This window comes from Brassica napus, chromosome C8 (assembly GCF_020379485.1).
Source record: "Brassica napus cultivar Da-Ae chromosome C8, Da-Ae, whole genome shotgun sequence".
NCBI lineage: Eukaryota > Viridiplantae > Streptophyta > Magnoliopsida > Brassicales > Brassicaceae > Brassica > Brassica napus.
In genome coordinates, this window is record NC_063451.1 from 37,562,292 (window position 1) to 37,589,592 (window position 27,301).

General features: G+C 32.0%; 3 protein-coding genes and 2 long non-coding RNA genes across 5 annotated transcripts; 3 read left to right on the plus strand and 2 right to left on the minus strand.

The window, feature by feature from the left end:
* Positions 1-1,305: 1,305 nt before the first annotated feature.
* LOC125591136 lies at positions 1,306-2,543 on the minus strand. The gene is made up of 2 exons (XR_007327122.1): positions 2,284-2,543; positions 1,306-2,204 (listed from the first exon to the last, which is right to left on the minus strand). It is a non-coding gene; the product is annotated as an uncharacterized LOC125591136 (long non-coding RNA).
* Positions 2,544-4,752: 2,209 nt separating this feature from the next.
* LOC106433985 lies at positions 4,753-5,573 on the plus strand. Its single transcript, XM_013874827.1, has 2 exons — positions 4,753-4,886; positions 4,952-5,573. The coding sequence occupies exons 1-2, from the start codon at positions 4,753-4,755 to the stop codon at positions 5,571-5,573; spliced, it is 756 nt and encodes a 251-aa protein (XP_013730281.1).
* Positions 5,574-9,187: 3,614 nt separating this feature from the next.
* On the plus strand, positions 9,188-12,178 carry LOC106433998 (caffeoylshikimate esterase-like). Its single transcript, XM_013874837.3, has 7 exons — positions 9,188-9,349; positions 9,490-9,619; positions 9,720-9,866; positions 9,979-10,109; positions 10,725-10,862; positions 11,265-11,363; positions 11,456-12,178. Exons 1-7 carry the CDS (start codon positions 9,332-9,334, stop codon positions 11,705-11,707), a joined length of 915 nt encoding a protein of 304 aa, XP_013730291.1. The 5' UTR covers positions 9,188-9,331; the 3' UTR covers positions 11,708-12,178.
* A 5,104-nt stretch (positions 12,179-17,282) lies between these two features.
* LOC106433989 lies at positions 17,283-18,594 on the minus strand. The gene is made up of 3 exons (XM_013874831.3): positions 18,440-18,594; positions 18,210-18,315; positions 17,283-17,763 (listed from the first exon to the last, which is right to left on the minus strand). Exons 1-3 carry the CDS (start codon positions 18,473-18,475, stop codon positions 17,618-17,620), a joined length of 288 nt encoding a protein of 95 aa, XP_013730285.1. The 5' UTR covers positions 18,476-18,594; the 3' UTR covers positions 17,283-17,617.
* A 4,264-nt stretch (positions 18,595-22,858) lies between these two features.
* On the plus strand, positions 22,859-24,525 carry LOC106433996. Its single transcript, XR_001286681.3, has 4 exons — positions 22,859-23,636; positions 23,725-23,770; positions 23,996-24,113; positions 24,229-24,525. It is a non-coding gene; the product is annotated as an uncharacterized LOC106433996 (long non-coding RNA).
* Positions 24,526-27,301: the final 2,776 nt, after the last annotated feature.

Here is a 27,301-nt window from a genome sequence, read left to right on the forward strand (position 1 = left end):
CGGACTGTAGTTTCCTCGGAAATTCCTCGGTATATTCCGAGGATTTCATTTTCCGTCGGAATGTCCGTCAGAATATCGCTGTTTTCTTGTAGTGTAGCTGTAGTTGTGCGTGATGTCTTTCCTTTTGGGTAGTAATTGTGTTGGCTTTGGATTGTTTATGTTTGGCGTGTGTCTTTCTGGGTGGTAACCGGCTTGGTTTGCTGCATAAATTTAAATTGTGGATGTTAGTTATGGGGCAAATCTCCAAAATAGCACATTTCTAAGTTTAAATCACAAAAATAGCACTAAAAACTAAAATGACCAAAATAGCATTTTATCTTGGGCAAATCTCCAAAATAGCACATTTCTAAGTTTATATCACAAAAATAGCACTCAAAAACTAAAATGACCAAAATAGCACATTTCTAAGTTTATCCTTTGAAAATTTTAATTTTTTTATTTTTCAAAATTTGAAATCTTATCCCCAAAACCTCATTTCTCAACTCTAAACCCTAAACCCTAAACCCTAAACCATAAACCTTAAACTCTAAACCCTAAACCCTAAACTCTAAACCCTAAACCCTAAACCCTAAACTCTAAACCCTAAACCCTAAACTCTAAACCCTAAACCCTAAATCCTAAACCCCACCCTTTAACTCTAAACCCTAAGTTTGTGACTTTTGATAAAACATTAAGTGCTATTTTTGTGACTTTTGACCTTGAGTGCTAGTTTGGGAACAAAAACTTGATTTAGTGCTATTTTTGTCTTTTTTTCTTTTATCTTTTGAAAATTTTTATTTTTTTATTTTTCAAAATTTGAAATCTTATCCCCAAAACCTCATTTCTCAACTCTAAACCCTAAACCCTAAACTCTAAACCCTAAACCCTAAACCCTAAACCGTAAACTCTAAACCTTAAACCCTAAACTCTAAACCATAAACCCTAAACCCTAAATCCTAAATCTCACCCTTTAACTCTAAACCCTAAGTTTGTGACTTTTGATAAAACATTAAGTGCTATTTTTGTGACTTTTGACCTTGAGTGCTAGTTTGGGAACAAAAACTTGATTTAGTGCTATTTTCGTCTTTTTCTCTTAGTTATGACTTTCGTCCATTTTTGTATTTTCTTTGACTTGTTTTGGTTTCTTTTCATATTTGAAGTTTTGTGTTCGTTTTGGTGTGTACATTTATGTACCCAAATAGATATCGAATTTCACTTAGGATTCCAAGGTTTAGAGAATTTCGTTTAAAACTTTAACAAAGATTTTATGGCATCTAATTTTTTGTCATAAAATTGTTGTAACTCTATTTTCTGAATAGTCGTATATTGATAAAACTAGTACCATGATAATAGTCTCCTAAAGCGGTACAAAATAAACGTTTTGTACTCCATTCTACCTTACAAAGGTGAAAAACATGTTAGAGATAAATCAAATAGTGTGTTATACGTATCAGAGACGCCACTTGCAGTAAGTGAACCAACGAAAGAACACGCACTGTCCACATGCTCTACACACACACACACTAATTCACAACAAAACACCAATTCACATCGTGAAAGTGACTTTCTTGTCTAAGCAGTCAACTCATCATGTGGCCAATCCAAACAGTCTCTCAGTCTCTCGTTCTTCCTTCATCGTATAAGCATGCAATGCACTGAATCAAACACCATAACCTATAAGGCCAGTCTATATAAACAAAGGTTACATGTCCAGTGTCTTATCAAACACCAGACCAGAACTCATCAGCCATGGCTTCACATTCTTCTCTCCTTCTCATTTTAGCCGTTTCTTGCTTCGTCTCTCTTATCTCATCAGCGATTCCACACAATTTCTTTACACAAAACGTACGCTCCGCCGAAAGAACTCCATTCCAGACATGCCTGGACCTCTGCAAACTTGATTCATATCTCCACTACACCTACAGCGCCACCAACTCAATCTGTCTGGATGAGCAGTTCGTAGGCGTTGAAGATATCCTGGAATTGGTGTAAGCTCTGATGCATCACCAAAATATTCTTTATACGTCTCTTTGATAATCGGTTACATAGCCGAACTCTCGCAATAATAAACCAATTCACAACCTAAAGTTTGTCAAAACCAGAGAACCACTCAAATCAAAGGAAGACCAAAAATTGAGCCAACAACAAAGTATAATAGCCTTTACCATGTTTTCGATATAGATGTTTGCTATGCAAGCATGATTTGCTCTGATTCCTTTGGATTTCTGTATAAAGCTTGAGATGGAGATGGTTATTAATTAAACAAAGAGAAGCAAAAAATGATTTATTGTAATTAACACCTACAGATGAAAGAAATGCTCAAAGAACCAAGCGCGGAGTACGGAGACGGATTTTTCATATAAGCTTCTTTGTGGTCTCCAAGGTGGGCCAACCATTCCAAGCTGTTGATGCAAAGCTCTCTATCATCTCAAATTTAGATATACATGTGTAAGCAAACTCTTGAACAGAAGCACAAACGAAAGTGTTAATGGACATAATAAATCTTCCCCATAGACTATATCGGATCTGATTAGAATATATAAATATCACTAGGTGTTTTCCTGCACCATCTGCAGTAAAAAAAATTTTAAATCTAATTTATATTTAAAAATAAATTTATTAAATATTATATATTTTACTATTTTCTTACTAATATTTAATATAGATTTGATATATATTGAATCAATTTGCATAAAACTAATAAAAATTGTATAATTATCAAAAATTTAGCCTAAACAATATTTATAAAATTTGTAGATATATAAGAAACTAATGATTTTACGATTAGATATTTAATTTTTTTTTAAATTGTAGAAAATTTTGAAAGTTTTAGTAATACAAATTGTATAATTATACAAAAATAATAACATTTCGAAATTTGAAATGTTATATATGAATATATTTATTTTATAGATGATGTATGAGCTATTACCATATTTAAAAGAAATTTACCAAAAAGAAATATCAATATTAAATGTAATATATGAATTATTACCATATTCTAATAAGTTTGCCAAAAATATAAATCAACATTAAATGAAATTATTCATGTCATATTTTTCCGGAAGCCATGTCATCAATTTCAGTAGCCATGTCATATTTGTTTTGTGAAATTGATTGTAGAGGGGACTTGTGGCAAAATCACTTCGCAAATATAGTCTAGGGGATATCACCAAAAACAACAATCAAGCCACACTCAAATCAGTAAGGATTCATAGATTACTGAGGAGAAAACAGAAACCCACAAAAATCGATTAAAGGCAAACCGAAAGACAGATTAAAAAATCACATCACACCCAGTTACAAACCCCACTCGATATCAAGTCAATTCAAAGGGAGTCGAACTATACCCAGTCGTGTAGGGTTTGAAGGCCTTGACATCGAGTGAATGTGATTATGTGTTTGCTGAATAGGTTATGAAAAAGTACCAAATCAGTTTTGGAAGACATGTATAAAAATAGAGATTTTGCATTACAAAGTTTAATCTTTCAAAGATATTACCGGTGGAGATGTTCATCGCATCAAACGGACTCATTTATAGCTCAAGGTTGTAGCTGTACCTCCGCCGATGATGAGACTGAATAAATGGGACGGAGTGGTAGGAGAGGTATGTGTAGTTTAATGATTGGATTAATGGTGTAGTTAAAGAGAAGGACAAACGTTTCAGATATTTTAATCGGCAGCCATGGACATCTGAACCGCTAAATCGAAGATGACGAAGCTCAGAAAACCCGAAACATCATTCTGTGGCACGTGTCTGTTTTCGCCCATCTCTCTAAAATGATGTGGCACTCTAAAAAGAGAGAGAAGAGTTTTCATTGGTTGATTTTTCATGCCTACGTGGATAGGCTCAATGGAGCTCATATCCTCTATTACTTGTTTGATAAACCATAAATCCTAATTATATTAAAATTTCAAAAACCAAAAAAGACGGAAAAACGTTCTTTTTTTTAGCAAAAAAATTGTTTGTTTAAATGTAATCCTAAGAACAACAAAAATGTAATGAGTTTTCATTGGTTGATTTTTCATGCCTACGTGGATAGGCTCAATGGAGCTCATATCCTCTATTACTTGTTTGATAAACCATAAACCCTAATTATATTAAAATTTCAAAAACCAAAAAAGACGGAAAAACGTTCTTTTTTTAGCAAAAAAATTGTTTGTTTAAATGTAATCCTAAGAACAACAAAAATGTAATCCTAACAATAACCAAATGATGGTAACTGATGGTAAACTCTGATTTCCATGGGCTGCGAGATTAAATCCTCAGTCGCGGAATCTATATCGTGCAGCCACTCCGACATACAGACTTGATGGTACACCACAAATCTCTATTCCTTCAAAGGTGCTTAAGCTCGGACATGAGAATAAGGACGAGTATATCATAGGAAAGTTCCACAGATGTTCTCTGCCTCCTGGTGGTCTGGTTCATGCAGTGGCAAATAGAATTTGGGGAAGAAGCTGTAAAATTAGCTGCAGGAAGATTGGTGAGTCATCCTACATGTTTTATATTCCACACGAACCTACTCGCCATTGGGTAATTCAGCGGGGGGGGGGGGGGGGGGGGTTTGGCATATTGACGATTGCTTGCTCTTCATCTTGCCGTGGACTCTAGAAGACTCTTTCAAAATCACTGAACTCTCTACCCTTCCGGTTTGGGTTACCTTAAAGAACATTCCAGATTGTTGCTACTCTCGGTTAGGGATAAGTCATGTAGCATCAGGACTTGGAGAACCCATCCTTACCCATAAACCAAGACTGGATCCTACCACTATGGGTGATGCAAAGGTTTTAGTCGAGATGGAGCTGGATAGAGATTTCCCCAAAATTATTGCACTTGATGATAAACAAGGAAACATATTTCTTGTCAATGTTGAATACATGTGGATTCCATCTATGTGCGAGAGGTGTGGAAATCTTGGCCACAAAGCGAAGCGGTGTCTTTTGACTTCTAACAAACAAAAGAAGATAGTTGTGATATTCCTGTTGTGGATATTGATGTTATCCTACAAAATGGGAATGCATCAACAACACCATCGCCACCTGTCCATCCACAGGTCAATGCTAACCTCGTCACCTCTACTGCAGCATCTGATACTCTTGTGATTCAGAATCAGAATCTAAGCAATGACTTAGATGATCAAGCATTAATTCTCCCCAGCCAGCAACCAGATGTGGTGACTGTTCAAGCCGTTACATCGGGTCCCTCAGATCATTCCAACTTCCAACATGAAACAGAAAACAGTTTGTTTGCAACTTTATCACCTTCTTCTTCTCACTCTCAACAAGAGAAGCCTGCTACTCCACCTAGGTCAGTAAGCACTTTATCCACATTAGTAGATTCCCAATCTACTCCCACTGATACACAGATTATGGAACCTTTTCCATCAACCATTATCAACAACGAGGCTTTAGAAACTTCAGTTGTTGGTCCCTTAACCACGCCACCTATCCATTGTGCATTTGAGAGTCCTTCTCATTTTACAGTGCTAGGAGAAGTGGATGAAATTGAAGTTGAGCCTTCAAGCTCATTTAACTTGACAAGAGGTGGGAGGGAATCAAAGCCTCCTATCAAATACCAAAGTTTGGAGTAGAAGACAGTTCGAGGGAGAGGTAAGCATGATCGCCGCAGGCGAGGCTCCCCTCATTAGATATTGTCTTTCATACCATTGATGGTCTATCTTATCTCTTCATTGCCTTTGTTATTTTCACTGGTTTAGGATTAAATATGCTCATGAAGATTGTTTCATGAAAACTTTTCCCGACGATCGGTCTTATCATGTAATCGTTTTATTTTAAATTTGAAAACTTTTAGTCAAAAAAACAATAACCAAATGATTTAGGTTGATCGTTTAGATGAAGACTCAATATTATCTTATGTTTGTATATTTTTTCTTAACTAGAATATTCAAGATAAAAATAAAATAAATAATGATGGATCATGGAATGAAACAATCGAATTGAACATAAACCAAGGTAAAACAAAAACAATGTTTCCTGTTAGATATCTGGAGATCTAAAAATTCCATTTAATACTTCTAGTAATCTAAACTATTAAAGCAGGATCCCTCTTAGGATTCTGCCCCTGACTTTTTCTATTAATTACAAAACATTCCATAAACTTTTTCAATTTTTTTTAATGTTTTCGGAAAATAAAAGGCCAACACATTTGCTACTTACATTTTCGGTTTTAAACTCATTTCGTCGTTTTTAAGCCCATTTCGTACTCATAGATTTTCGGATTCAAATCAAATAAAGAGAAGATCTCCCAACTAGAGGAACACGCAGAGAATATATTATGTTTGACATGGTAACTGAATTTTCCAAAAACTAATCTTAAAATATATAGCTATTCGATTTTAAAGAGAAGATCCCCCAACTTTCTCTCCAAGTTTTTCCTAAAACCTAAACACCTTGCTTTAAATCCGATCAATATTATAAATAGGCAGCACCAGTTTCCTATTCAAACCCACGCCTTAGAACAAACCAAAAAACAAACCAATGGCTACTAAGATGCAAATCCAAGCATCGAAAGGTCCTAATGAACAATTGGTCGTCTTCGGCGACTTGAAACCATGGAAAAACACTTGGTTGGTTCATGTAAAGGTCCTACACGATTGGAAACAATACATTCAATCCGTGTAGACCATGGAATTTGTCTTGACTGATGAGACTGTAAGCGTTTTTCCATGTATTTATTAGTTGATTATGTCTTAACATTTTGGGATTAGCTACTAATATTTTAAATTTATATGTAACATGTTTTAGTGGCAAAAAATTCATGCAACATGCAAAAGGACTTACATTGAAAGTAAGGGAAGGATTCAATAATTTTTAAGACTCGGTTATTTAATAACTATGTTGGAGTTTGGTTTTCACTTTTTAGAATCATGCAATTTAAAAAAAAAAATACACCCTATTACATATCTATTGAATATTTATTAAACATATTGGTTGATACAATTATCTTCTATAAATTGAAATTTTAAGACATAATATTCTGTAAAAAAATAAATTTAAAAGGCTCCAATTACTTGTTTTGTTTTTGGTTGTTCTCGAATGATTATAACAAGTGTATACTTTTTAAAATTGTGCACCAGTGTATACACTGGTAAATAGTTACTCATAAAAGATATTATGTTACTGGAAATTTGCTAATAATATATTCTCATAAAAGATATTATGTTACCATAAGTATTGTCAAGTTATTAAACCTTAATCTTCTAAACAAAACAAATCCTAACCAAAACGAAGCCCAACAGTGTTTTCTTTTTTAACCAACTATAAACCAATTTAAATACATAATAATTATTAAATATTTGTGTTATTATAATTTAAAATTTATGCATTAATTAAAAATATGTAGAATGAAAAATGTAATGTTTATTAAATTTTTCATATAATATTTATTTAATAATTTAAAAATATAAATAAATAACCTTAGCAAATATATAATCACAATATGATTAAATTTATTGAGTAGAAGTTTACCATTTTAAAATCTTTTAACTAATTAATTAGTACACAGACAAACATTTTTATTATAATAATAATTAAAATATAAAGAAGATAATATTATAAAAATTGACTATAAACAAATATAAAATATATTAAAATATAGATTAGACAAATATTTATTAATTTAAATGAAATTTTAAAAAGAAACGAAAGCGCGGGTCAAAATCTAGTTTAGAGTTAAAGCGAGATACTTTAAGATTAGTGGTGATTGGTTGAGCTGTATCAACTGACTTTAACTTTAGTTTCTATCTACAACCATAAAATTTACCAATCATGTTTTATGTAGTTTTTAAAGTTATAACTAAAGAAAATTAAAGAAAGTGTTGTAAGATACTTATTTTCTAAAGCAAAAAATATTGCTGTAGGAATCTCCTTCCTTTTTTATTTTTTCTCATTTAATTTATACAGCAACATTCGTTACGGCTACATCAAAAATTCATACAGACTATTCTACAGTAAAAGTTCTACAACTAGAGTCCAACCAATCACTTCTATTATGGCAACAAGATACACACAAAAAAAAAAACAGTTTTGTATATCTAAATTATTAAAACTGAAGTACTTTTGGTACTGTTTGATATAATTACATTGTCTTTCCATATTTCACTCAGTTTAACAATTCCATTAATTATATTACCTTAATAATATATCACATCATTAATTATATTACCATAATAATAACATTGCATATTTTATTTGTTAGTTAATTAACATTAACTTTGTGCTAATTATAAAATTAAATATGTAAAATAACATGGTTTTGCATACGGTTAAACGTTCGGTTTAGTTTGTTTAAAAAATAAAAATTAGTTTCAATCGGTGGAAAATTACGTAGCCAAAAACATAATTCAAAGATATATTTTTTTGAATAAAATAATAACTTAAATCAAAATAATAAAAATGTATTACATTTCATTCTATATAATTATTTTACTAAATAAAATCTATTTATATTTCACTTAACTTAGCCAAACACATAGAAAAAGTCATTTTTATTAGTTTATAAAATTAGTTAGGCATGAACAATTGCTATCCATTTAGGTACGAGTTATTTTTCGGGTATCATTTTTTTGAAATTAGCCCCCACTTGAATATTTTTAAATTTATGTGTGAATTTTGAGTTGGATCATTCTGGGTCTGGATGAATTCGGTTCTGATGTATATGAACCAAAAATATTTAAATAACAAATGTATCTAAAACGGGTTCAGATATTTGTAACAAAAATAATCATATTATCCGATATGGTGCAAGTCTTTTGAATACAATTAGTTATATTACGAGTCATTGAAATATATAACACCAATTATGAAAAACAAATATCAATGTATAAAAATATAAAAACCAATATCTGCGCAGCTGCACGGATCGGTAGAAGTCTCTAGTATTCCTTAATAGTACGGTGTTCTTTCCATCAATTAAAATATTTGCACGATTGATTATCACCCTATTTGTAAAGTAAAGTTAGTTATTTTCTGTTACAAAAAAAAGTTATATTTTCTATATTTGTTGAATTCAACCGGATGTCATATCGTATAGGTAAAGACTTAGTTAATTAAGATGGGAAGAAAATTTAGTTTAAAAAAATTAGTTAGCGCCTGAATCCAAAGGATCTGCTGACGTCATCCACAATTAGTCTCCAAAATCTAAAAAGCATAGTTATTATGGCTTTTCCTAATTAGCCTCAATCTAAATTTCCCCTCATTCTCTCATCATCGCTGTCCTCTTATCCCCTTTTCTTGTTCTGGTAACAAATCTCTTAAACCGTGACTCTCGTCTTCTTTAAATTGAAATAAAATCCAGTTTAGCTTCTTACCAAAGAAAAAAAACAACACAATGGTTAAGTACGGAGAGGTTTGTCTTGTATCTCTCTCTCGTCAATTATGAATTAACTCTTTTATATGCGTTCTCTACGTGTAGAATCAAGTTTAATTATGCATTATACAATGCTTTAGTAACTGATATTTGCATTTATGTTTTGTTATTGTTGTTAGGATTATGTGTTGAATTCACGAGGGATGAAGCTCTTCACGTGTTCATGGAGACCAGAAGAGCAGCAAGAACCAAAGGCAATGATCTTTTTATGCCACGGCTACGGAATGGAATCAAGCATCACCATGAATAGTTCTGTCCCTTTAAATTATGATTAATCATTTCATCATCAATATTCATATCCCAATCCATTACAAATTTATATGTTAAATAAAGCTATGATGTTAACCAGGCACGGCAATAAGGTTGGTGAACGCAGGGTTTGTGGTCTACGGAATAGACTATGAAGGTCACGGTAAATCCGGGGGATTAAATGGTTACATACAAAACTTTGATGATCTTGTTGATGACGTCTCTTCTCATTTCTCTTCAATTTGTGGTAATCCATTCATATTATATTTTCTCTCTTAGACAATTCTCTATTGATTTTCTTTAAATTAAATAGAATAGTATTAATTATTTTATATGTTTTGGGAATGGTGAATGTAAAGATAAGGAAGAGAATAAAGGAAAGATGAGGTTCCTGATGGGAGAATCCATGGGAGGAGCGGTCGTGTTACTATTAGCAAGAAAGAAGCCTGAGTTTTGGGACGGTGCCGTTCTAGTCGCTCCCATGTGTAAGGTATTTGTTTACCACGTATCCTCCATATATTTTGTTAGTTATTATAGTTTATCCTTTAAGGATTAAGGTAGAGTTTTTCATACTCTCTCCGTTTCTTAACAAATGTCAATTTGACATTTTTTACACAGATTAAAAAGTTATTGAAATATATTTAAGTTGTTATTAATTACATCTATTTAACCAATAATATTTGAGATAAATAAAATTTTATAAAACCACTGTAATTTGAAATTAATTTTCAACTGAAAATAAGTATAATTTGCATTGAAATTTTAAATTGATATTTTTGTGTAACAAGAAAAAAATGTTAGAATAACAATTATTATGAAACCGGGTTAGTATACTATTAGGCATATTTTGTAGAATTAAGATAAGATTCTTACATATCATCATCTTTGATATTAAGTAGCAAGAAAAATGAACATGAATCACTTACTTGGTGGTTTCTACAAGAGGATCACCATCTTAAAATTTAACAGAAGACCTAAACAGTTAGACAAATATACAACTTATAAGCACGTCGAAAGATGCAAATACGGATATATACAACTTATGGTGTGTATACAAATATACAACGTATAAAAAGTTATGGCTTTATTCTTTTTGTGTGTATAGCTAGCAGAAGAGATAAAGCCACATCCTATGGTGATCAAGTTTCTCACAAAGCTAACTCGGGTTATTCCAACTTGGAAGATAGTTCCTAGCAACGATATAATTGACGTCGCATTTAAAGAATCCCACATCAGAAAACAGGTAACATTTTGATTATCATCATTTTCAAGGCCGGCTCAATGCTGTCATGGGTCCTGAGGCAAAAAAAAAAATTTAATTTTCAAACTATTATTTTTTTTAAAAAAATATAATAGATATGTTTTTTTTCAAAATACCAGAAGTATTTTTTAAAATAAATTTAAGGAAATAAAAAATATTTTCATATAAAAAAAATTTGGGCCTCTTTTTTTATTTTAATATAAAAATACATGTATTTTTTAAAACAATCGGATCCTTATCTATTAAGAAATATGGAAACAACAGATTGGGTCCGGGGCGGTCGCACCGCTCGCCTCCCTATCTAAGCGGGCCCTGATCATTTTTGTAATACAACTTACTACGTTTTCTGTATTGTATAACTTTTTTTTTTGGTTTATTTTTAAGGTTAGGGAAAATGAGTATTGCTACAAGGGCCGGCCTCGCTTGAAAACTGCTCATCAACTCTTAACAACTAGCTTGGATCTTGAGAAGAATCTTCATCAGGTTCTTTCATATTATTTTCTCTTTAACTTATATCGATCTCCTTGATAATTAATCCAGCAAAATTTATAATATTAAAATCTAAATTTAAACAGGTAGCGATGCCATTTATTGTCCTTCACGGAGAAGATGATAAAGTTACAGACAAAGACGTAAGCAAGCTACTATACGAGGTGTCATCCAGTTCCGACAAGACTTTCAAGTTATACCCGAATATGTGGCATGGGCTTTTGTACGGTGAGTCTCCTCAGAATTTGGAGATTGTGTTTGGTGATATCATTGGATGGTTAAACGAGAGAGCTTCGGTTACTAACCAAAGGATAGAGACTGAGTTAAAGCATGCATAAATGATGGTTTTTCCATGCATAAATAATTCTTGTGACAACACAAGAATTATTACTACTATTGTAACTCATGTACAACACAGTATCATACAATACAAGCTATGCTGTTTGCCATAATTCTCATATAAATAAAGCCTGTTTAACTTGAAACCCATTTTGGATTTGGAAAATCAAAGGCTTAATTTGAATGATTGATTGCACCAGTTCAGATGAACTAAATATATGCATTGAATGCTTTAACAATAGAGTGAAACCCTATAAGATTCATAATAAAAAAATGTCAGAATTTTGCAATTCACGTTTAATAGTGAACTTTTTATTTATTTTTAAATTCTTATAATGCTCAACCCAAAATATTATGTTTATTTTGCGTGATTTTGAAGCATATAAACAACTGTTCAAAAATTAGTTTATACTATTTGGATATTTAAGTTCTCAAGAATAGTCATAAATTTTGTTTGCTTCTCTATTAACCAAAGATGATCCACCCAATCTGCTATGTGAATGCGCTTGGGAAATTGGAAGCTTTTCTGCCATTGGTGAAAGAATATTGGAACTCTACTCCTAGTCTGTATCATTCTACCTCTGCTATGTTTCGATTTTCAAAGAAATTAAAATCACTAAAGCCTATTATTCGAAAGCTGGGTAAGGAAAAATTGGGAAATCTCACGAAGAAAGCTAGAGAAGCGCATGAAAAATTATGTGAGAAGCAAAAAGAAACTTTGTCTAACCCGAGTGCTAATGCCATTCAAGAGGAAGCTGTTGCTTATGAGAGATGGCTTCATATTGCGAGTTTAGAGGAGGAGTTTCTGAAACAGAGAGCTAAGTTGCATTGGTTGGATGTGGGGGATCAAAACAATAAGACTTTTCACAATGCCATAAGAGTTCGCCAAGCGCAGAATACCATTAGAGAGATAAGGTGCACTAATGGAATCTTGGTTACAGAGCAAGAGGATATAAAAGAGGAGGCAGTGAGGTTTTTCTCAGAATTTCTAAACCGGATTCCTGGAGATTATACTGATGCTTCTACAGATGAGTTAAAGGAGCTTCTGGAGTTTAGATGTACAGAGGAGGAGTGCAGGTTTTTGGAAGCTGAGGTCACAGAGGTGGAGATAAGACAAGTGCTTTTTGCAATGCCATCAAACAAATCGCCTGGCCCGGATGGATTCCCAAGTGAGTTCTTCAAGACAACTTGGTTAATTGTGGCTAAAGACTTCCTTGTTGCGATCCAATCAGTTTTCGGTATGGCTTTTTACCAAAGGGGGTTAATTCAACAATTCTGGCTCTCATACCTAAGAAAACAGATTCATTAGAGATGAAGGATTATAGGCCAATAGCATGCTGTAATGTACTTTATAAGGTTGTGTCGAAAGTCATTGCGAATAGGCTTAAGAGAATCGTTCCTCGGGTAGTGACTGAGAACCAATCTGCGTTTATTAAGGGTAGACTTTTGATGGAGAATGTTCTGTTAGCGTCAGAATTGGTTAAAGATTATCATAAAGAAGTGATTTCCCCTCACTGTGTGATGAAAATTGATATATCAAAGGCGTTTGATTCAGTGCAATGAGAATTTGTTCTTAGGAGTCTTGAAGCTATAGGAGTGCCTGCTCGATTCATTCATTGGATTAAGTTGTGCATTACTACACCTTCCTTCTCAGTTCAGGTAAATGGCGAGCTTGCTGGCTATTTCCAAAGTAAGAGAGGTTTAAGGCAGGGTTGTTCACTGTCTTCGTACCTCTTCGTTTTGTATATGAACGTGCTATCTCACAAGATCAATAAAGCGACTAAGGAGAAGAGATTCAATTTCCACCCGAGATGCCAGTCTCTTTCTCTTACCCACCTTTGTTTTGCTGATGACCTTATGGTCTTTGTAGAAGGTACAAAAGATTCTATTGAAGGAGTTTTGTCAGTCTTTGAGGGGTTTGCTCAATGGTCAGGTTTGAGCATAAGTATAGAAAAGTCGACGGTGTATATGGCTGGAGTAGAAGCTGAGGAGAAAAGAAGAATCTTAACGAATTTTCCTTTTGATGAGGGTTCTCTGCCGGTTAGATATCTGGGCTTACCATTGATGACACAAGTTATGCGAAGACAGGACTATATGCCACTGGTGGAGAGAATCAGAAGCCAGATAAGTACCTGGACAAGTAGGCATCTCTCCTATGCGGGTCGTCTTCAGCTTATAAGCTCTGTGCTGATGAGTATTGTCAATTTTTTGGCTTCAGTATTTAGACTACCTAGCAAATGTCTGAAGGAAATAGAACAGATTTGTGCTGCGTTTCTATGGACAGCGCCCGTTTTGAAATCCTCAGATGCTAAAGTGGCTTGGAAGGAAATCTGTAAGCCAAAGAGTGAAGGTGGGCTGGGGATCAGAGCACTGAAAGAGGTAAATCTTGTCTATGAGCCTATCTGGAGAATGCTCACAGGAGACTCACTATGGGGAAAATGGGTTCACAAGAATCTTTTAAAAAGGAGGAGTTTTTGGGAAGTTAAGGGTCATACTCAAACGAGTTCTTGGATGTGGAGGAAGATGCTTAAGTTGAGAGAGGTAGCTAAAAATTTCTATAGGATGGAGATTGGAAATGGAAGACACATCTCGTTTTGGTACGATAAGTGGTCTGATAAGGGCATTATAGCGAAGGTTTTGGGTGATAGAGGGATGATTGGTTTGGGAATAAGGAAAGAAGCTATGCTAGCAGAGGCTGCATTGAGGTTCAGACGTAAAAGGAAGCACTTGCTAGAAGTTCTGAATGAGTTGGAGAGGAGTTTAGACACTGTGAGAAGTTTGATCTGTAATGAAAGTGAAGACATAAGTACATGGAGAGGTAAAATGGGTTACAAACCAAACTTTTCAACTCGTGAGACTTGGGACAAATTACGAGAGCTAAATGAGAAGCAGATGTGGGATAAAGGGGTTTGGTTCTCTATGGCGACTCCGAAATTTGCATTCATAGTCTGGTTGGCAATGAAGAACAGATTATCTACTATGGATAGAATCGCCAAATGGAGCCAAGGAGTAGACAATGTGTGTGTGCTCTGTCATACTGAAGCAGAAACCCGAGATCATTTATTTTTCAAATGCTCCTATTCTGACCAGTTATGGAGGTATCTAGTTGGTGGGATTCTTGGCAGTTCTTATACGGATGGTTGGACTGAGATAGTGCAGAAGACGTCAGGTAGTACACTGGATAAGAAGAGTTTATTTTGCTTGAGGTATGCATTACAGGCTACTACTTATGCAATTTGGCGAGAGAGAAACAGAGTGAAGCATGGGGAGAGGCTAATGCCATTGGACATTCTGAAAAAGATCACTGAAAAAGGGACCAGAAACAAGCTTAGTTTGATTAGAATGAAGGGCGGGAGAGGCATGGAGAATGCTCTCCAATATTGGTTCCAAACAAGAGGAGTGTAGTTAATGCAAATTTGCTTGTTTTTTGAATTTTGAGGTTTGAAGTTTGAGGGCTAAGTATAATTCTAGGTCCACACAAGTTGTAAGAAGGCTTTTTTGAATAAATTTAAAATTCATTCAAAAAAAAAAAAAAAATCTACTATGCGTGATCCAATACTAAATCGTATTATGATGTTTGAATTTGACGTGAAGAAAATCTTAAATGAAAACTCCTCAATGAGAAAAAATGAAATTATGGAACCTCGCCATAATATTTCGGATTCCACGGAGATTATTAACTAAATTTTAATAAATTTAAAAATTAGAATAAAACTGTGTTGTTAGACTGTTTTTTATAACATTTTTAACTTTATTGATATTAAATCAATGTAACATGTTACATAAAACATAAGATACACTAAACATGTTGTTAAAAAAAACTTTTAACAGAGACATCAGTAACACGATGCTTTCTAACGCATTCGTAGATTAGGCTAATTCGCTAGCTTTCCTCTACTTCGTTCTTGATCTTGTAACATCTTTTTTTCTGGTTCTCAATTCTTGTGAGTAAGTGTCTTTTTTTCTAAGAAAATCATTAGCTGTGATCCATCTGTTACATCACAATCCAAACACTCCTGATGTAAGAGATAACATGTATTCGTCCATGGCATTGAAATTCTTTTGTTTTGAAACCGAGAAAGCCATATCTTCAATTTATTTTGTCGCAGAAGCAACTTTGGACTCATTGTTTTGACTCCTTTGTTCCCATGTATCATTCATTCGTTTCCCTGTATCAATTTAATGGATTTAGAACTTAAAACAAAATTCATACTATTTTTTATTACTATAGAAATTTCAGGTCTTAAAATTATAATCTCTAAGAAATATGAAATCAATCATTGAAAATTTTGATTTAAAATATAATATTTCGTACTGAAATGGTTAGAATTGAATCCGGGTAAAAGAGAATTTTGTGTACATTATTATTAAGCCATAGATCGTATGCTGTATTTTAATTCTATTAGCCAATTTGAAACCGTTGGCCAACTGCGAGTTTAATCTGCAAATATAAGCCTAATGGCTAATGGGTTATATAACATATAAGGAATTGGCCCATTAATGAATCTCAGCCGTTGGGTTACTCTCCTGGTCGAGCGAGAGCTACAAGCTATGGCGGTAATAGTTAGTTTTTGTCAGTTGCTTCATCGTCATAATTTGCTAGAATCCATGTTGATGCATAACTTAAATACACAAAAGGCTTGTTAAAACACTTTTGAGATTATCTTCCGACTTAAATGTCGAATGCTTAGAGATCAAGATATTTTCTAAAGAAGCTAACATAAAATTGTCCAATGTCTTTTACAAGTCCACATACTCATGAGACCCCATGGACTTACATTGTTAATGAAATTTGAAGAATTCCTTTCTTGATACTGTAATAATAAAATATAATGCTATATAATTAATGAGCCGTTTAAACCCAAATTCCTTTGATTTTCTCAGTTGATCCAATTTTAACCAATTTGGTTAAAGATCAAAACGTTGTAAATGGTTTTGGTTTTCTTAGTGACTAGACAGTCGACTTGACTTGGAACAGAGCAAGGTAAGTTTTGCAAGCATGTCTAAAAAATTATGGTAGTTAGAGCACCATTAACCATGGGTGTTTAAAGGGTGCTTAGCATTTTTTTAATTAAAATAAAAAGAAAAGAGAAGAAGAAGAAGAATGCTTAATTAGACATCACAAGCAGTTCTTGCTTGCACTGTTCGCGGGCTCTACGGACACGTGGCGGTCCGCGATTGGTCATTTTTTTAATTTTTTTTCAGACAAAAAAAAATTAAAAAGTTTTTTAAGCACCCCACTTAAACAACTTTAGGGTTAGAGCATGATTAATAGGGGTGCTTAGAAGGGGGTGCTTAGCAAAAAATTAATATAATAGCGGGTGAGACCCACACAAAAACTAAGCACCTCTGCTTATTCTGCTTAATTAAGCACCGGTGTTAGCACTGTTTCGCGGGCCCCACTGATACTTGGTGGCCCGCGATTGGTTCGTTTTTAATTTTTTTTTTTTAAATCAGAAGAAAACCCAAAAAAAAAAAATTAAGTACCCCATTTGGGGTGCTAGGGTTAATGGTGCTCCTAATGGTGCTCTTAATATTTAATTTTCAAGAATGCTAATGATTTAAACGTCACCAGAACCATAAATAAACAATTTATTTGGATATACACACATGATACATTCATATAACTAAAACACCACACGACCGATCAATGTAATGAGCGTCCGTTTCTATCATCATTATTTATACACAAAAGCAATGTGGACCACGTACGTATAACGTACCAAAAAGAGCGTCATCACTCCTCTTTTGCCTTTCTTGTTGGACCGATATGCGAATAATTAGAAGAAAAGTGATATACATATACATAAACATGCATGCGTCAGGGAGAAATCGTTTTCATGAGATTCACATATATAAACTATAATATATATAAGGTTCTTAATTAAGATATATATCGAACATCGCGATCAGTCGTCGGATTCTTTAGGTGAATCCGAGATTATCTTCTGGATCATCTGGTTTGTCTCTTCCTCCGACATTTGCTCTTGTTTGCTTTGCCTCTCCTCATACGCCTTGAAGAATTCCTTGTTCTCTTTCTCCAGCTCCTTCCAAACTGTAAAAGGAAATCTTTTTTTTTTATGATGGGAAACAGATTTAATAGTAAACTATTTCTCAAAACCAATTCGAATATAAATAGGTTACAAACTTACAAATACAAACTAGTTTTTTATTTTGTATATATATAAATTTTAGCTTTTATGTTAAAGACAGTCTATCGCCAATCGTTAGATTATGCACGACCACTTATAGTATGCATACAAAACATCCGAAGTCAATTTGACACGGAAAATCATATATTGCAAGACTAAATTCTACATAATAGAATAGTTAATATGTGGAAATGTTTATAATTTATACATATATATATATACATAGACATATAATCCCGTTAAAGAGTGGAGTACATGCGTATATGTAAATATGTGTCATCTGTGTCTATAGAGTATAATTAAGAAATGGAGAGAGAAATAAAGACAAGAGAGAGAGAGAGAAGAAAACCAGTAGAGGTGATGACAGGAGTGATGTTTGCATGCTTCGAGAGAGCTTCCACACACTCTTCTTTGCTCATGTGGAAGATCAAACATTTTTCAATCATGTGCTGCACCTATACATATATAAACATATGAACCAAAGGTACTGAGGTAAAAATAAAAGAGAAAAAAAAGCACTCGTCGCATGAACGAAGAAGAGTATATATATGTAATCCTTGAATCATATAAACATATTACCATGTGAATGTAAGAAGCAGAAGAAGAACCAGCCATTAGTAATAGAAACCCTAGATTCAACACTAAAACTCAAAATATGGCCTTCTCCAAAAGCCACTTGTGGAGATAAAGACACTCATATATAGAAAAGAAGATCACGCAGGAAAAAATAGAAGACGAAGAAGACAAAAGAGTGAATAGTTGAAAGATGATATGCATGCATGGGCCAGACGCCCCACGTGGGAGATTGATCATAATTGGCTGGGAAAGGATTAGAAGAGATTTGTAAAATCACTCTTTCTCTCTTCTCCCTTCGTTTTTTTTTCATTTACATCCCAGGCTTTATCCACGTGATCCATGGCCCTCTCTCTATACTAATTTTTGCAACAGCAAAAAAATCTATAGTTTTTCATTGTTAATGCTTAAATTTATATTTGCTCTAACTGCATGATTTCACTGAAGGAAAAACTAAGAAACATGCAATTTTAAAGTAATGGTAAATAAATAACAGACTAGCGGAATGTGCCGGGTTTAGTGGGTGGGCGAAGCTAGGATTGTAATAGGTTGATTTTGGTGCTTTTGTTCGAAATGCGATTGTAACCGTATCTGATTCCCGATTTCTTTGGGTTGAGTAATATATTTTTCTTAAAAAAAAAAAAATAAATAAATAAATGACTTGCGCAATAGTAGTTAATCGTGTTCTAAACGATAGTACGAAATATGACAAGTCTTGACACTTTAATTTATCAACATAAAAGGTCTTAACACTTTTCTTAACGAAGGCTTTCATCAAGAAAGAAAATAGTGTTGTAAGATTATAATGCAGAGCTACGGTGAGTACTATACCATTGTGCGTTCGACTTCGATTTGATAGCTGGTAGCTAAATAAGAGGAGGAATCAAAATCGATGAACCGGGGCACATATGGTCTTCTTATATATTGACTGTTTACACATATATATAGTGTTATCACATCTAACATCAACCAAATATCGTTTTGAACTAATGTAATCTGTGTTTAAAAAAAATAATTAATGTAATCTCATTTTCTGCTCTATATAGAAAATTTTCTTATATACCTCTATTAGATGCAGAAAATTTTATTATTATCATATAACATCAACCATATATCGTTTTGAACTAGTGTAATCTCATTTCCTGCTCTATATCTCTCATTTTTGTAGATGTCTTACATAACAATAATGTCCAGTTTCTAGTTTCTACATGTTTCATGGATTAGTTTGTAAGATCTACTACTATCATTACTATTCATAATCTAACCATGTATATAATTGACTCAAAAATATCAATTGGTTTATAGTCCTATAGACCACCATGACATGTGTACTGTACGTTACAGATGATGAAAAGCAATTCTTTTTCCTTTATTTACGAGAAAAAAAGAAAATAGCAAAGTGATCAACAATAGTTTTGGACAGAACTCATGAACCTTTAAATTCACCTCACCCTTTAGGACTAATCAAAGTGACACATCTATACTATTATTTGCGAAGTAATTTTTCCCAATGGAGCTCTCATGTTAAAAGTTAGACTGGTTAATATCATTGTTACCCTTAATGAATTTATATATATATATATATATTATTTAATTAAAAATGAATTTATATTAATAATATTATATATTTTAAAAAAAGAAGATAATTCATATATTGTGTTGTTATCTTAATGAATATATATATATTATATAATTAAACAAAATTATATTTATAATATATATAGTGTTGTTATCTTGAAATAATATTTTTATATTATAAATTTTTAAATTAAGATATACAACAATTTATAATAAAATATTAATCAGGTAAAAAATTTGCATACATATATTTTCTAAAATATTTTTAATATTTGAGTGTTTTTAATGAAAATATATAGTAAATATAAATAATTTGATATTTAATTTAATTTTTTGAAACGATAAATAATAACTATTCGTAAGAAGATTATGTCCGCATGTGCGGGCACAACACCTAGTAGATTATTAATTAAAAAATATTAAATTAAATAAAAAATAACTACAAAAAATAAAAACGCTAGTGAGATAACTTGTTTAACTTCTCCAACTACACAATACTTCACCACCAAAGCAACATACTTGTTAATGACCACGAATCATGAGCTTGAATTGTTCGATGAACCTTAAAAATTTTAGAATCAAAATCTTGAGATTTTTGGATGAATATAGAGAGAAAGTTAAAGAAATGTTGTTTTAGTTCATAAGAAATGAGATAGAAAGAGTTAAAATCATTTTTTAGGTACATTAAGAGCTCTAAATTGTTTGTTCATGGTGGTTGGTGTATTGGTTGCAATGGAAATATTGTAAATACTTGAAAGGGTTGTTCGTTTCAGCATTTTTCATCTCCATCCAGATGATTTATTTGTATGATCTATCCAGATGATCCATTCAGATTTTTGTGACTGTTTGTTTGTCCATCCAGATAGCTCATCTACATGAATCATCTAAATAGATCTTATGTTTGTTTCTTTATTTTCATTTCCATCCAAATGAGTTTAGTAAACAAATTACCAAAATACCCTTGTGTTGATTTAGTCATATGTTAAGATTTTACTACAATAATAACTTTTAATAAACAAAAAAATTGATAAACATGTACTTGAAAAAAAAACTTTAGAGTTTCAAACCAAAAAGAGTATTAATAATAAACCGGCTGTAACTTCGATTTTGGCGGAAAACAAGATTTTTCGGTTTTGACGGGAAAACGAGATTTTTCGGTTTTGACGATTTTGAAGGAAAAACAATTTTTGGTTTTGGCGGGAAAATATGTTTTTGGCGGAAAAACACATTTTTGCTGTTTTGGCAGAAAAAATAGATTATTTTTGTATTTTATTTTTTGTAGCTATTTTTTATTTAATTTAATATTTTTAATTAATAATCTATTTCTTCCATAGTTTTTTGGTTTGGGTAAGGGGACGCGGGAGATTTAGGTTTTTGATTCGGGACCAATGGGCTGTTGACATGTCACCCATAACAATCTACATTGAGATCAAATAATCGCAAATGGCAGAACAAGCTGAGTGACATGGCGAAAATGGACATCAAAGAGAATCTAACAAAGGTTACGTAAAGAAGTCACAGACAAACACATTGAAGCGGTGTTTTTGTCGAAATCTAAGGTTTCAGAAGATCCATCAAATTCAGTCATTTAATTTAACTATACATATATTCCTCATCATGTGGACCTCTCAATTTGAGTCCTGAAACAGCAACTATTCTCTCGAATCAAATTCAAAACCCTATTCACCACTTTCTCTCTCATTCCCTCTCGTTAACAAGATTACAAACAAGACGCCTATTCTCTCTCATCCACTTATTCATTTTACCTAGATACTTCCTTATCCGGCTTTTGATATCATTTTCACTGAATCCGTATAAATGAATTTAAAAAATTCACTAATAAATAACTAAATCTTATATATTAAAACAGAAGTCACAACCTTGATTCATGTGTGATTTTTTAAAAAATAAACCTAATAGACTTATTCCTAGAAAGTCATATTACATTTAAATCTAATTTTATCATTTAAATTTTGGGCCTACCAGAAATTTTTATTGGGCTATCAATAATTGGATTTAAACAACAGATTATCCATTGGATTTATGGATAGTATAAATTAAATATACATAATTTAATGTTGTAATACTATACATCTATATGCTAAATATTTAAATATTTGTCGATGTTAACTTTTAAAATTATAAAGATTTTTTTTAAATAACAAAAATCATATTACCTAACAATGATTAATATTTAATACCTTAAACCAATGAAAACAAATTTTAAACTATATAGTTTATTTTAAAAATTAAACAAAAACTAAATGTTTAATTATTTACTCGATAATATAAATCTATGAAACGAAAAGTTTAATTTTTAAAAAACTTTATAAATTTGTGAAATGTTACAATATCTTTGAATATGACAATAAAACAATATTTTACTAATCTTTATATATATAGTTACGATTTAAATAATGAAATAATAATCCGAAAATATATATATAGAAGAAGATACAAATACATGTGAAAGTTTGAAACAATATATTCAATGAAAAAAATATACAGTAAACTTATTATGTTTTAAAAATTGATAGACACATATATATATTATAATATATACCAATTTAGAACTGAAAATAAAATATTTATATAAAAATAAATGAAAACAAAAAATCGTGCGGTTGCGCGGGTCGAGATCTAGTTTACTCTATTAAAATAGAGTCCTATTTGAATTTAATGTGGCATATTTTAAAATTAGACCTATTAAATATGTTGTGACTAAATATTGACACCTTCTATTTTACTATCTTTAATAACTTTTGTATTTATTTTTATCTACATTTACATTACATTAGATTAACTCTGTTAATTAAAACAAGTATCTTCGACATAAATAAAAAATTTCTGATTAGAATTGGTTGAATGATTGATTATACCTAGGTGTAGTTTCTTATTTTCTGGGTTTTTGATTATTAAAATCTGTATTCTTTCTATTTGATTCAGAAAAAAAAAAATCTTTTTGATTCCTGGCGTTTGATTATTAATTAGTTGTTGATATTCAAATGCATGATCAGTGTTCATAGATTCATTGGTAATTAAATCTTGGAAACAAAAGTTGCTGATTTGGTTTAAGATTCCAAGAACAGATTGTCTGATATCTCAGTCATCTCCATGTTTGTCTTCGCTTTCCTTCAGAAACTCACTTAGGTCGGACTTTGTAAATTGCAATCATGTGACCGCTTTGCCTTCTGGAGTTTCCAGTATATTCGATAGTTTCATTTCAGCGTCATGATTCAAATCTCCACTGAGGTTTGATCTTATTGGCTTATTTAAGTGATTTCTTAATAATCCACAGGACCAGTAAGCTTCATGAATGATCATCTCAAATCGACTCTGCTTTTTTTTTCCTGATTGGTGATCCTTGATTCTGGCTTTCTTAATAAGATCATTTTTCCGATAATTCATTTTTCCGTCACAAAAAAAAAGGGAACACATTGATAATATAATCTCCACGCGTATTCTTTCTTATATAATTGGTGTGATCTAATATTTTAACAAGCTTCAGTCTTGATTAATTTGTGTTTTTGGTTTTTCATAAGGAAGGTATGGTGATGGAGAATGAGTAATATGACACCTTAACCGTCACAACTGATACTTCCGAAACTAACATTAAAAAGACAACGTAACAGTTTTTTTTTTGTATCATCAATTCCTTGTGGGAATATGAGTAAAGAAGTTTTAAACTTTTTCCTGGTTTGATTTTGTCTCAGGCAAGGAAAGTTCATCGGAGATTCTCAAGCTACTAAAAACTTTTAGGTGATGATTAGATGATTTTGTTCACATTGCAACTGTTTCTTTGGTTTGGTTTGTTGTTTACTAGAACCCTGATGATGTAAAAGTTCTGTTTTTTAGTTCAAGGTGATAGGATCAGTCCTTGCGATTAAAAATATTACTCAAATTTTTCCTGAGTTTAACGTAGCAATCAATTACGGTGCGTACTAACCCGAGGTGATACCAAAATTTTCATAATGCTGTTCTCAGTGGGACTAGCAAGAAAGATCCCAAGAAGTTTATCCATGAAGACCTGGATTAGTAGTACTGCTAAGTTAACTCTCCATGTTCTTGGAGCTGATCTTACCGTCTACCGGTAGATGCAGCAGTATGAACCTATACACACAAAATGGAGTTTTTGTAATTGATTTTTAAACAAAAGTCGATGGTTTTTTTCATCTCTTCGTTTTATTGAGTGTTTGCTTGGAATGATACCTTTGCAGGTTATCAGATGGGCTTATGCACCCGGTGAATGATTACCTTTGCAGGTTTTCAGAAAAAAAGATTCTCTCAAGCACTTTTTTTTTCTGAAAAAAATCCCAACACGAAGAGAATTGTACAACAACATGTTCTGTTAAGAAGTCATGACAGACATGAAAGCTGGATCATTGTTTTTAGGTTTTTCTTTGATGTGTTGGTCTTTAAGGATACCACTATCATGAGTCCAGTTATTTATGAAATAATTTGAGAAATTGTAAGTTTGCTTGAGATGAAAAAATTAAAATGTTCTTTTCACTTTATCATGAGTCTTAAGTGGTTTTGTATCCGAACGACATTTCATTAGACTTATATTCTTATCGTCTATAAGTTAGTTTAACATAATAGATCTCAAATATATCCAATACGAAAACCATTAAATATAATTTTATTTTTCAAAAACACTAACAAATTTTTAAAAATTATTAAATAAAATTTAGATAGAAATATTTTGATCTACTTTATATGAATTATATTACTGCCAAAAAAATAACTTGAAGGTAACTGTAATGTAAAATAAATTTAAATTGAATGGCCACCAAAACAAATCAACAATACTATTATTTACACAATATAACAAACATAATTTACCTTTTCATAAGAAAACAAATCTATAATTATAAATGAAAAATCCGCGTGGGCTACCCTAAATTTTCTTTCGATTATACCTTGCATATATTCAAAAATATGTATCTTACATGATTTTATTAATTTTACATTATGATTTGTATCAAATGATTATGAGACATATTAGTCCCTTAAACATATTAAAATATAAATAATTAGTTTCAGCAACCACCAATATATAGTAACTTATTTACCAAAAATATAGCTACTTAATCCTTATTTAGACTAAAAATATTTGATATTTCAAAATGATATGGGTTTATTTTGATCACAACCGTAGAATATACATATTACCTTTAAAAGATAGAGGTACAAAATTAATATATATATTATGACTTGGTATATAATCTTGAAGTATACCGATTTTCTAAACATATTTAAAATATAAAAATATTCAATAAAAAAATGTAACTGAAATATAGCTACCTAAATCATAATCGAATCAAAAATTACATATCCCTATTCAACCCGAGACTCTCAAACTAAACTTGAAATTTTATCAGGTTCTTAACACTGTTATTTGAACCAAACCAAAAACTAAAACAACTAACCCAAACCAAAGCCAAATTCATAAATAACAGAACAGTTCGTATATTTTTTAAAATGAAATCCAAACATTGCAACTAAACCGGAATCAAACCAAAAACCAAAAATGCAATTTGGCAGTAAACCAAAGTTTATAAAATATCATTAAATCATAAAATTGTAAGCTAAAAACATAAATTATAAATAATCATACGCAACCGCGCGGGTTAGAATCTAGCACTTAGTTAAAGTTGGCTTGAACCCAGTAAAAAACTGACTGTAACCCCATATAAAACCCATAGGATACCCGAAACCGTAAGTAAACCCGATAGGGTAATCTGTAAACCAAGACTCGCCCGAACTAAAGGCGCGAATTTTGAAAATCAAAAATACAAGTTTTGAGTTTAAAAATTTAGTAGAGTTTACCCCCCATGAGTTTTTTACCCATTATTAACATTCCTAATTACAAGTCTTCAACATATACATACACAAACAAAAAAAGCTAGAGAAACAAATTTAAAAGGTTTGCTTAAATCATCAGCTGAAATTAAAAACTAGCTTCACAAGATTTTCTTTTGAACTAAGACTGAATCCAGTATACAGTGCGAGTTTTGCTTCTGAAGAGCACTCCTAATACATTATGAATTCAATATGAAGTTTCTATGTATAATATTTCTATTAAGAAATGAATGCAAATCATATAACCACTTTAACTTCTTTTGGTGGTTATGTTTGGCATCTAGTGGTTGTAGATGCTGAATCTCATGAATTCATACTCTCTTTTGTTTTCTATATAAAAAGTAAATTAAAAAAAAAAAAATTGGTTTAAACGTTTTTTCTCTATACCCATTTTGAATGTTTATCATTCGACTATTCTCGAGAATGCAAATTTGGTAGAGTTTCTGATTAAAAACTATTTAATTAACTCGTACAAAAAATGAAATATCAATGCCGACGAGACAGCATAAATAGACAATAGTTGCATAAAGAGACAAAGGTGGTGGTACAGTAGAGTCATATTATTGCCTTAACTCAATTTTCAAACCAAAAGCTCTTAAAAAGCAAACCCGAATTTGTCGCAAAGACAAGTGGAGATTCTATTGACCACACCCACCCACTTGAATTTTCTTCCTTCTAAGCCAATTGCAGTTTCAATTTTTTTGTTTATTGTTTTGTTTAAAGTGTACGATGTGATTGAATTTCATTATCCAATGAGAGCATGCCGCGTCAGCAAAACGGAATAAGTCTGTTGTATTTTTTCCTTCGAGCCAAAACAAGTGAACGACGTGTGATACCATAGGGAGTGACTCAATTATTCAAAGGTGTCTCGTTTTAAATATCTAATCTAACACTCCTAAGAACATGATTAACCCGGGGTTCTCAGAATGAAATTCTTAGCGAAAATTAAGAAACTGTTTTTAACTCTTAACTAAAAAAGCTAAGAATCGGTTCTTAATGAGTTAAAAACAGTTTCTTAATTTTCACTAAAAACCTCACTCTAAGAATCTCGGGTTAATCATGGTCTGAGCTATCGGCTGTACAAATTATAGGTCACGAGTAAAAAGAAAGAAAGTTTCGTTTAGTTTCTATCAACCGTTTGAATGATATTTTTGGTTCAAAATAGCAAATACTGACTAAAACGCTTAAGTTTGGTTAAAACAATACCAAATAACAGAAAATGAAAAATGGAACAAAAAAAAGGAATTATATTTTGAGTTTCATCTATATTTTATTCAAAAATTAAATTAATTACTCCCTATGTTGTACTATATACACAAATTGTTCAAGCTACGAAACAAAACCTGCGGCTCCACCCATATAGTGGATCCAACTTCAAGTTTTGATTCGATCGTTGGACATAGATTTAGCAAACTCTCACCATTTGAA

Bases quoted from the DNA above. Each gene is read 5' to 3' on its own strand.
- LOC106433985 (XM_013874827.1), top strand. From the start codon at position 4,753: ATGGGTGATGCAAAGGTTTTAGTCGAGATGGAGCTGGATAGAGATTTC. The intron at 4,887-4,951 runs GTGTGGAAATCT...AAAAGAAGATAG, and splicing joins ATTCCATCTATGTGCGAGAG to TTGTGATATTCCTGTTGTGG.
- LOC106433998 (XM_013874837.3), top strand. The intron at 9,867-9,978 runs GTAATCCATTCA...GTGAATGTAAAG, and splicing joins TCATTTCTCTTCAATTTGTG to ATAAGGAAGAGAATAAAGGA. The intron at 10,863-11,264 runs GTAACATTTTGA...TTTATTTTTAAG, and splicing joins AATCCCACATCAGAAAACAG to GTTAGGGAAAATGAGTATTG.
- LOC106433989 (XM_013874831.3), bottom strand. From the start codon at position 18,475: ATGGCTGGTTCTTCTTCTGCTTCTTACATTCACATG. The intron at 18,316-18,439 runs GTAATATGTTTA...ATATATGTATAG, and splicing joins CTGCTTCTTACATTCACATG to GTGCAGCACATGATTGAAAA. The intron at 17,764-18,209 runs GTTTTCTTCTCT...TTCCTTTTACAG, and splicing joins TCCTGTCATCACCTCTACTG to TTTGGAAGGAGCTGGAGAAA.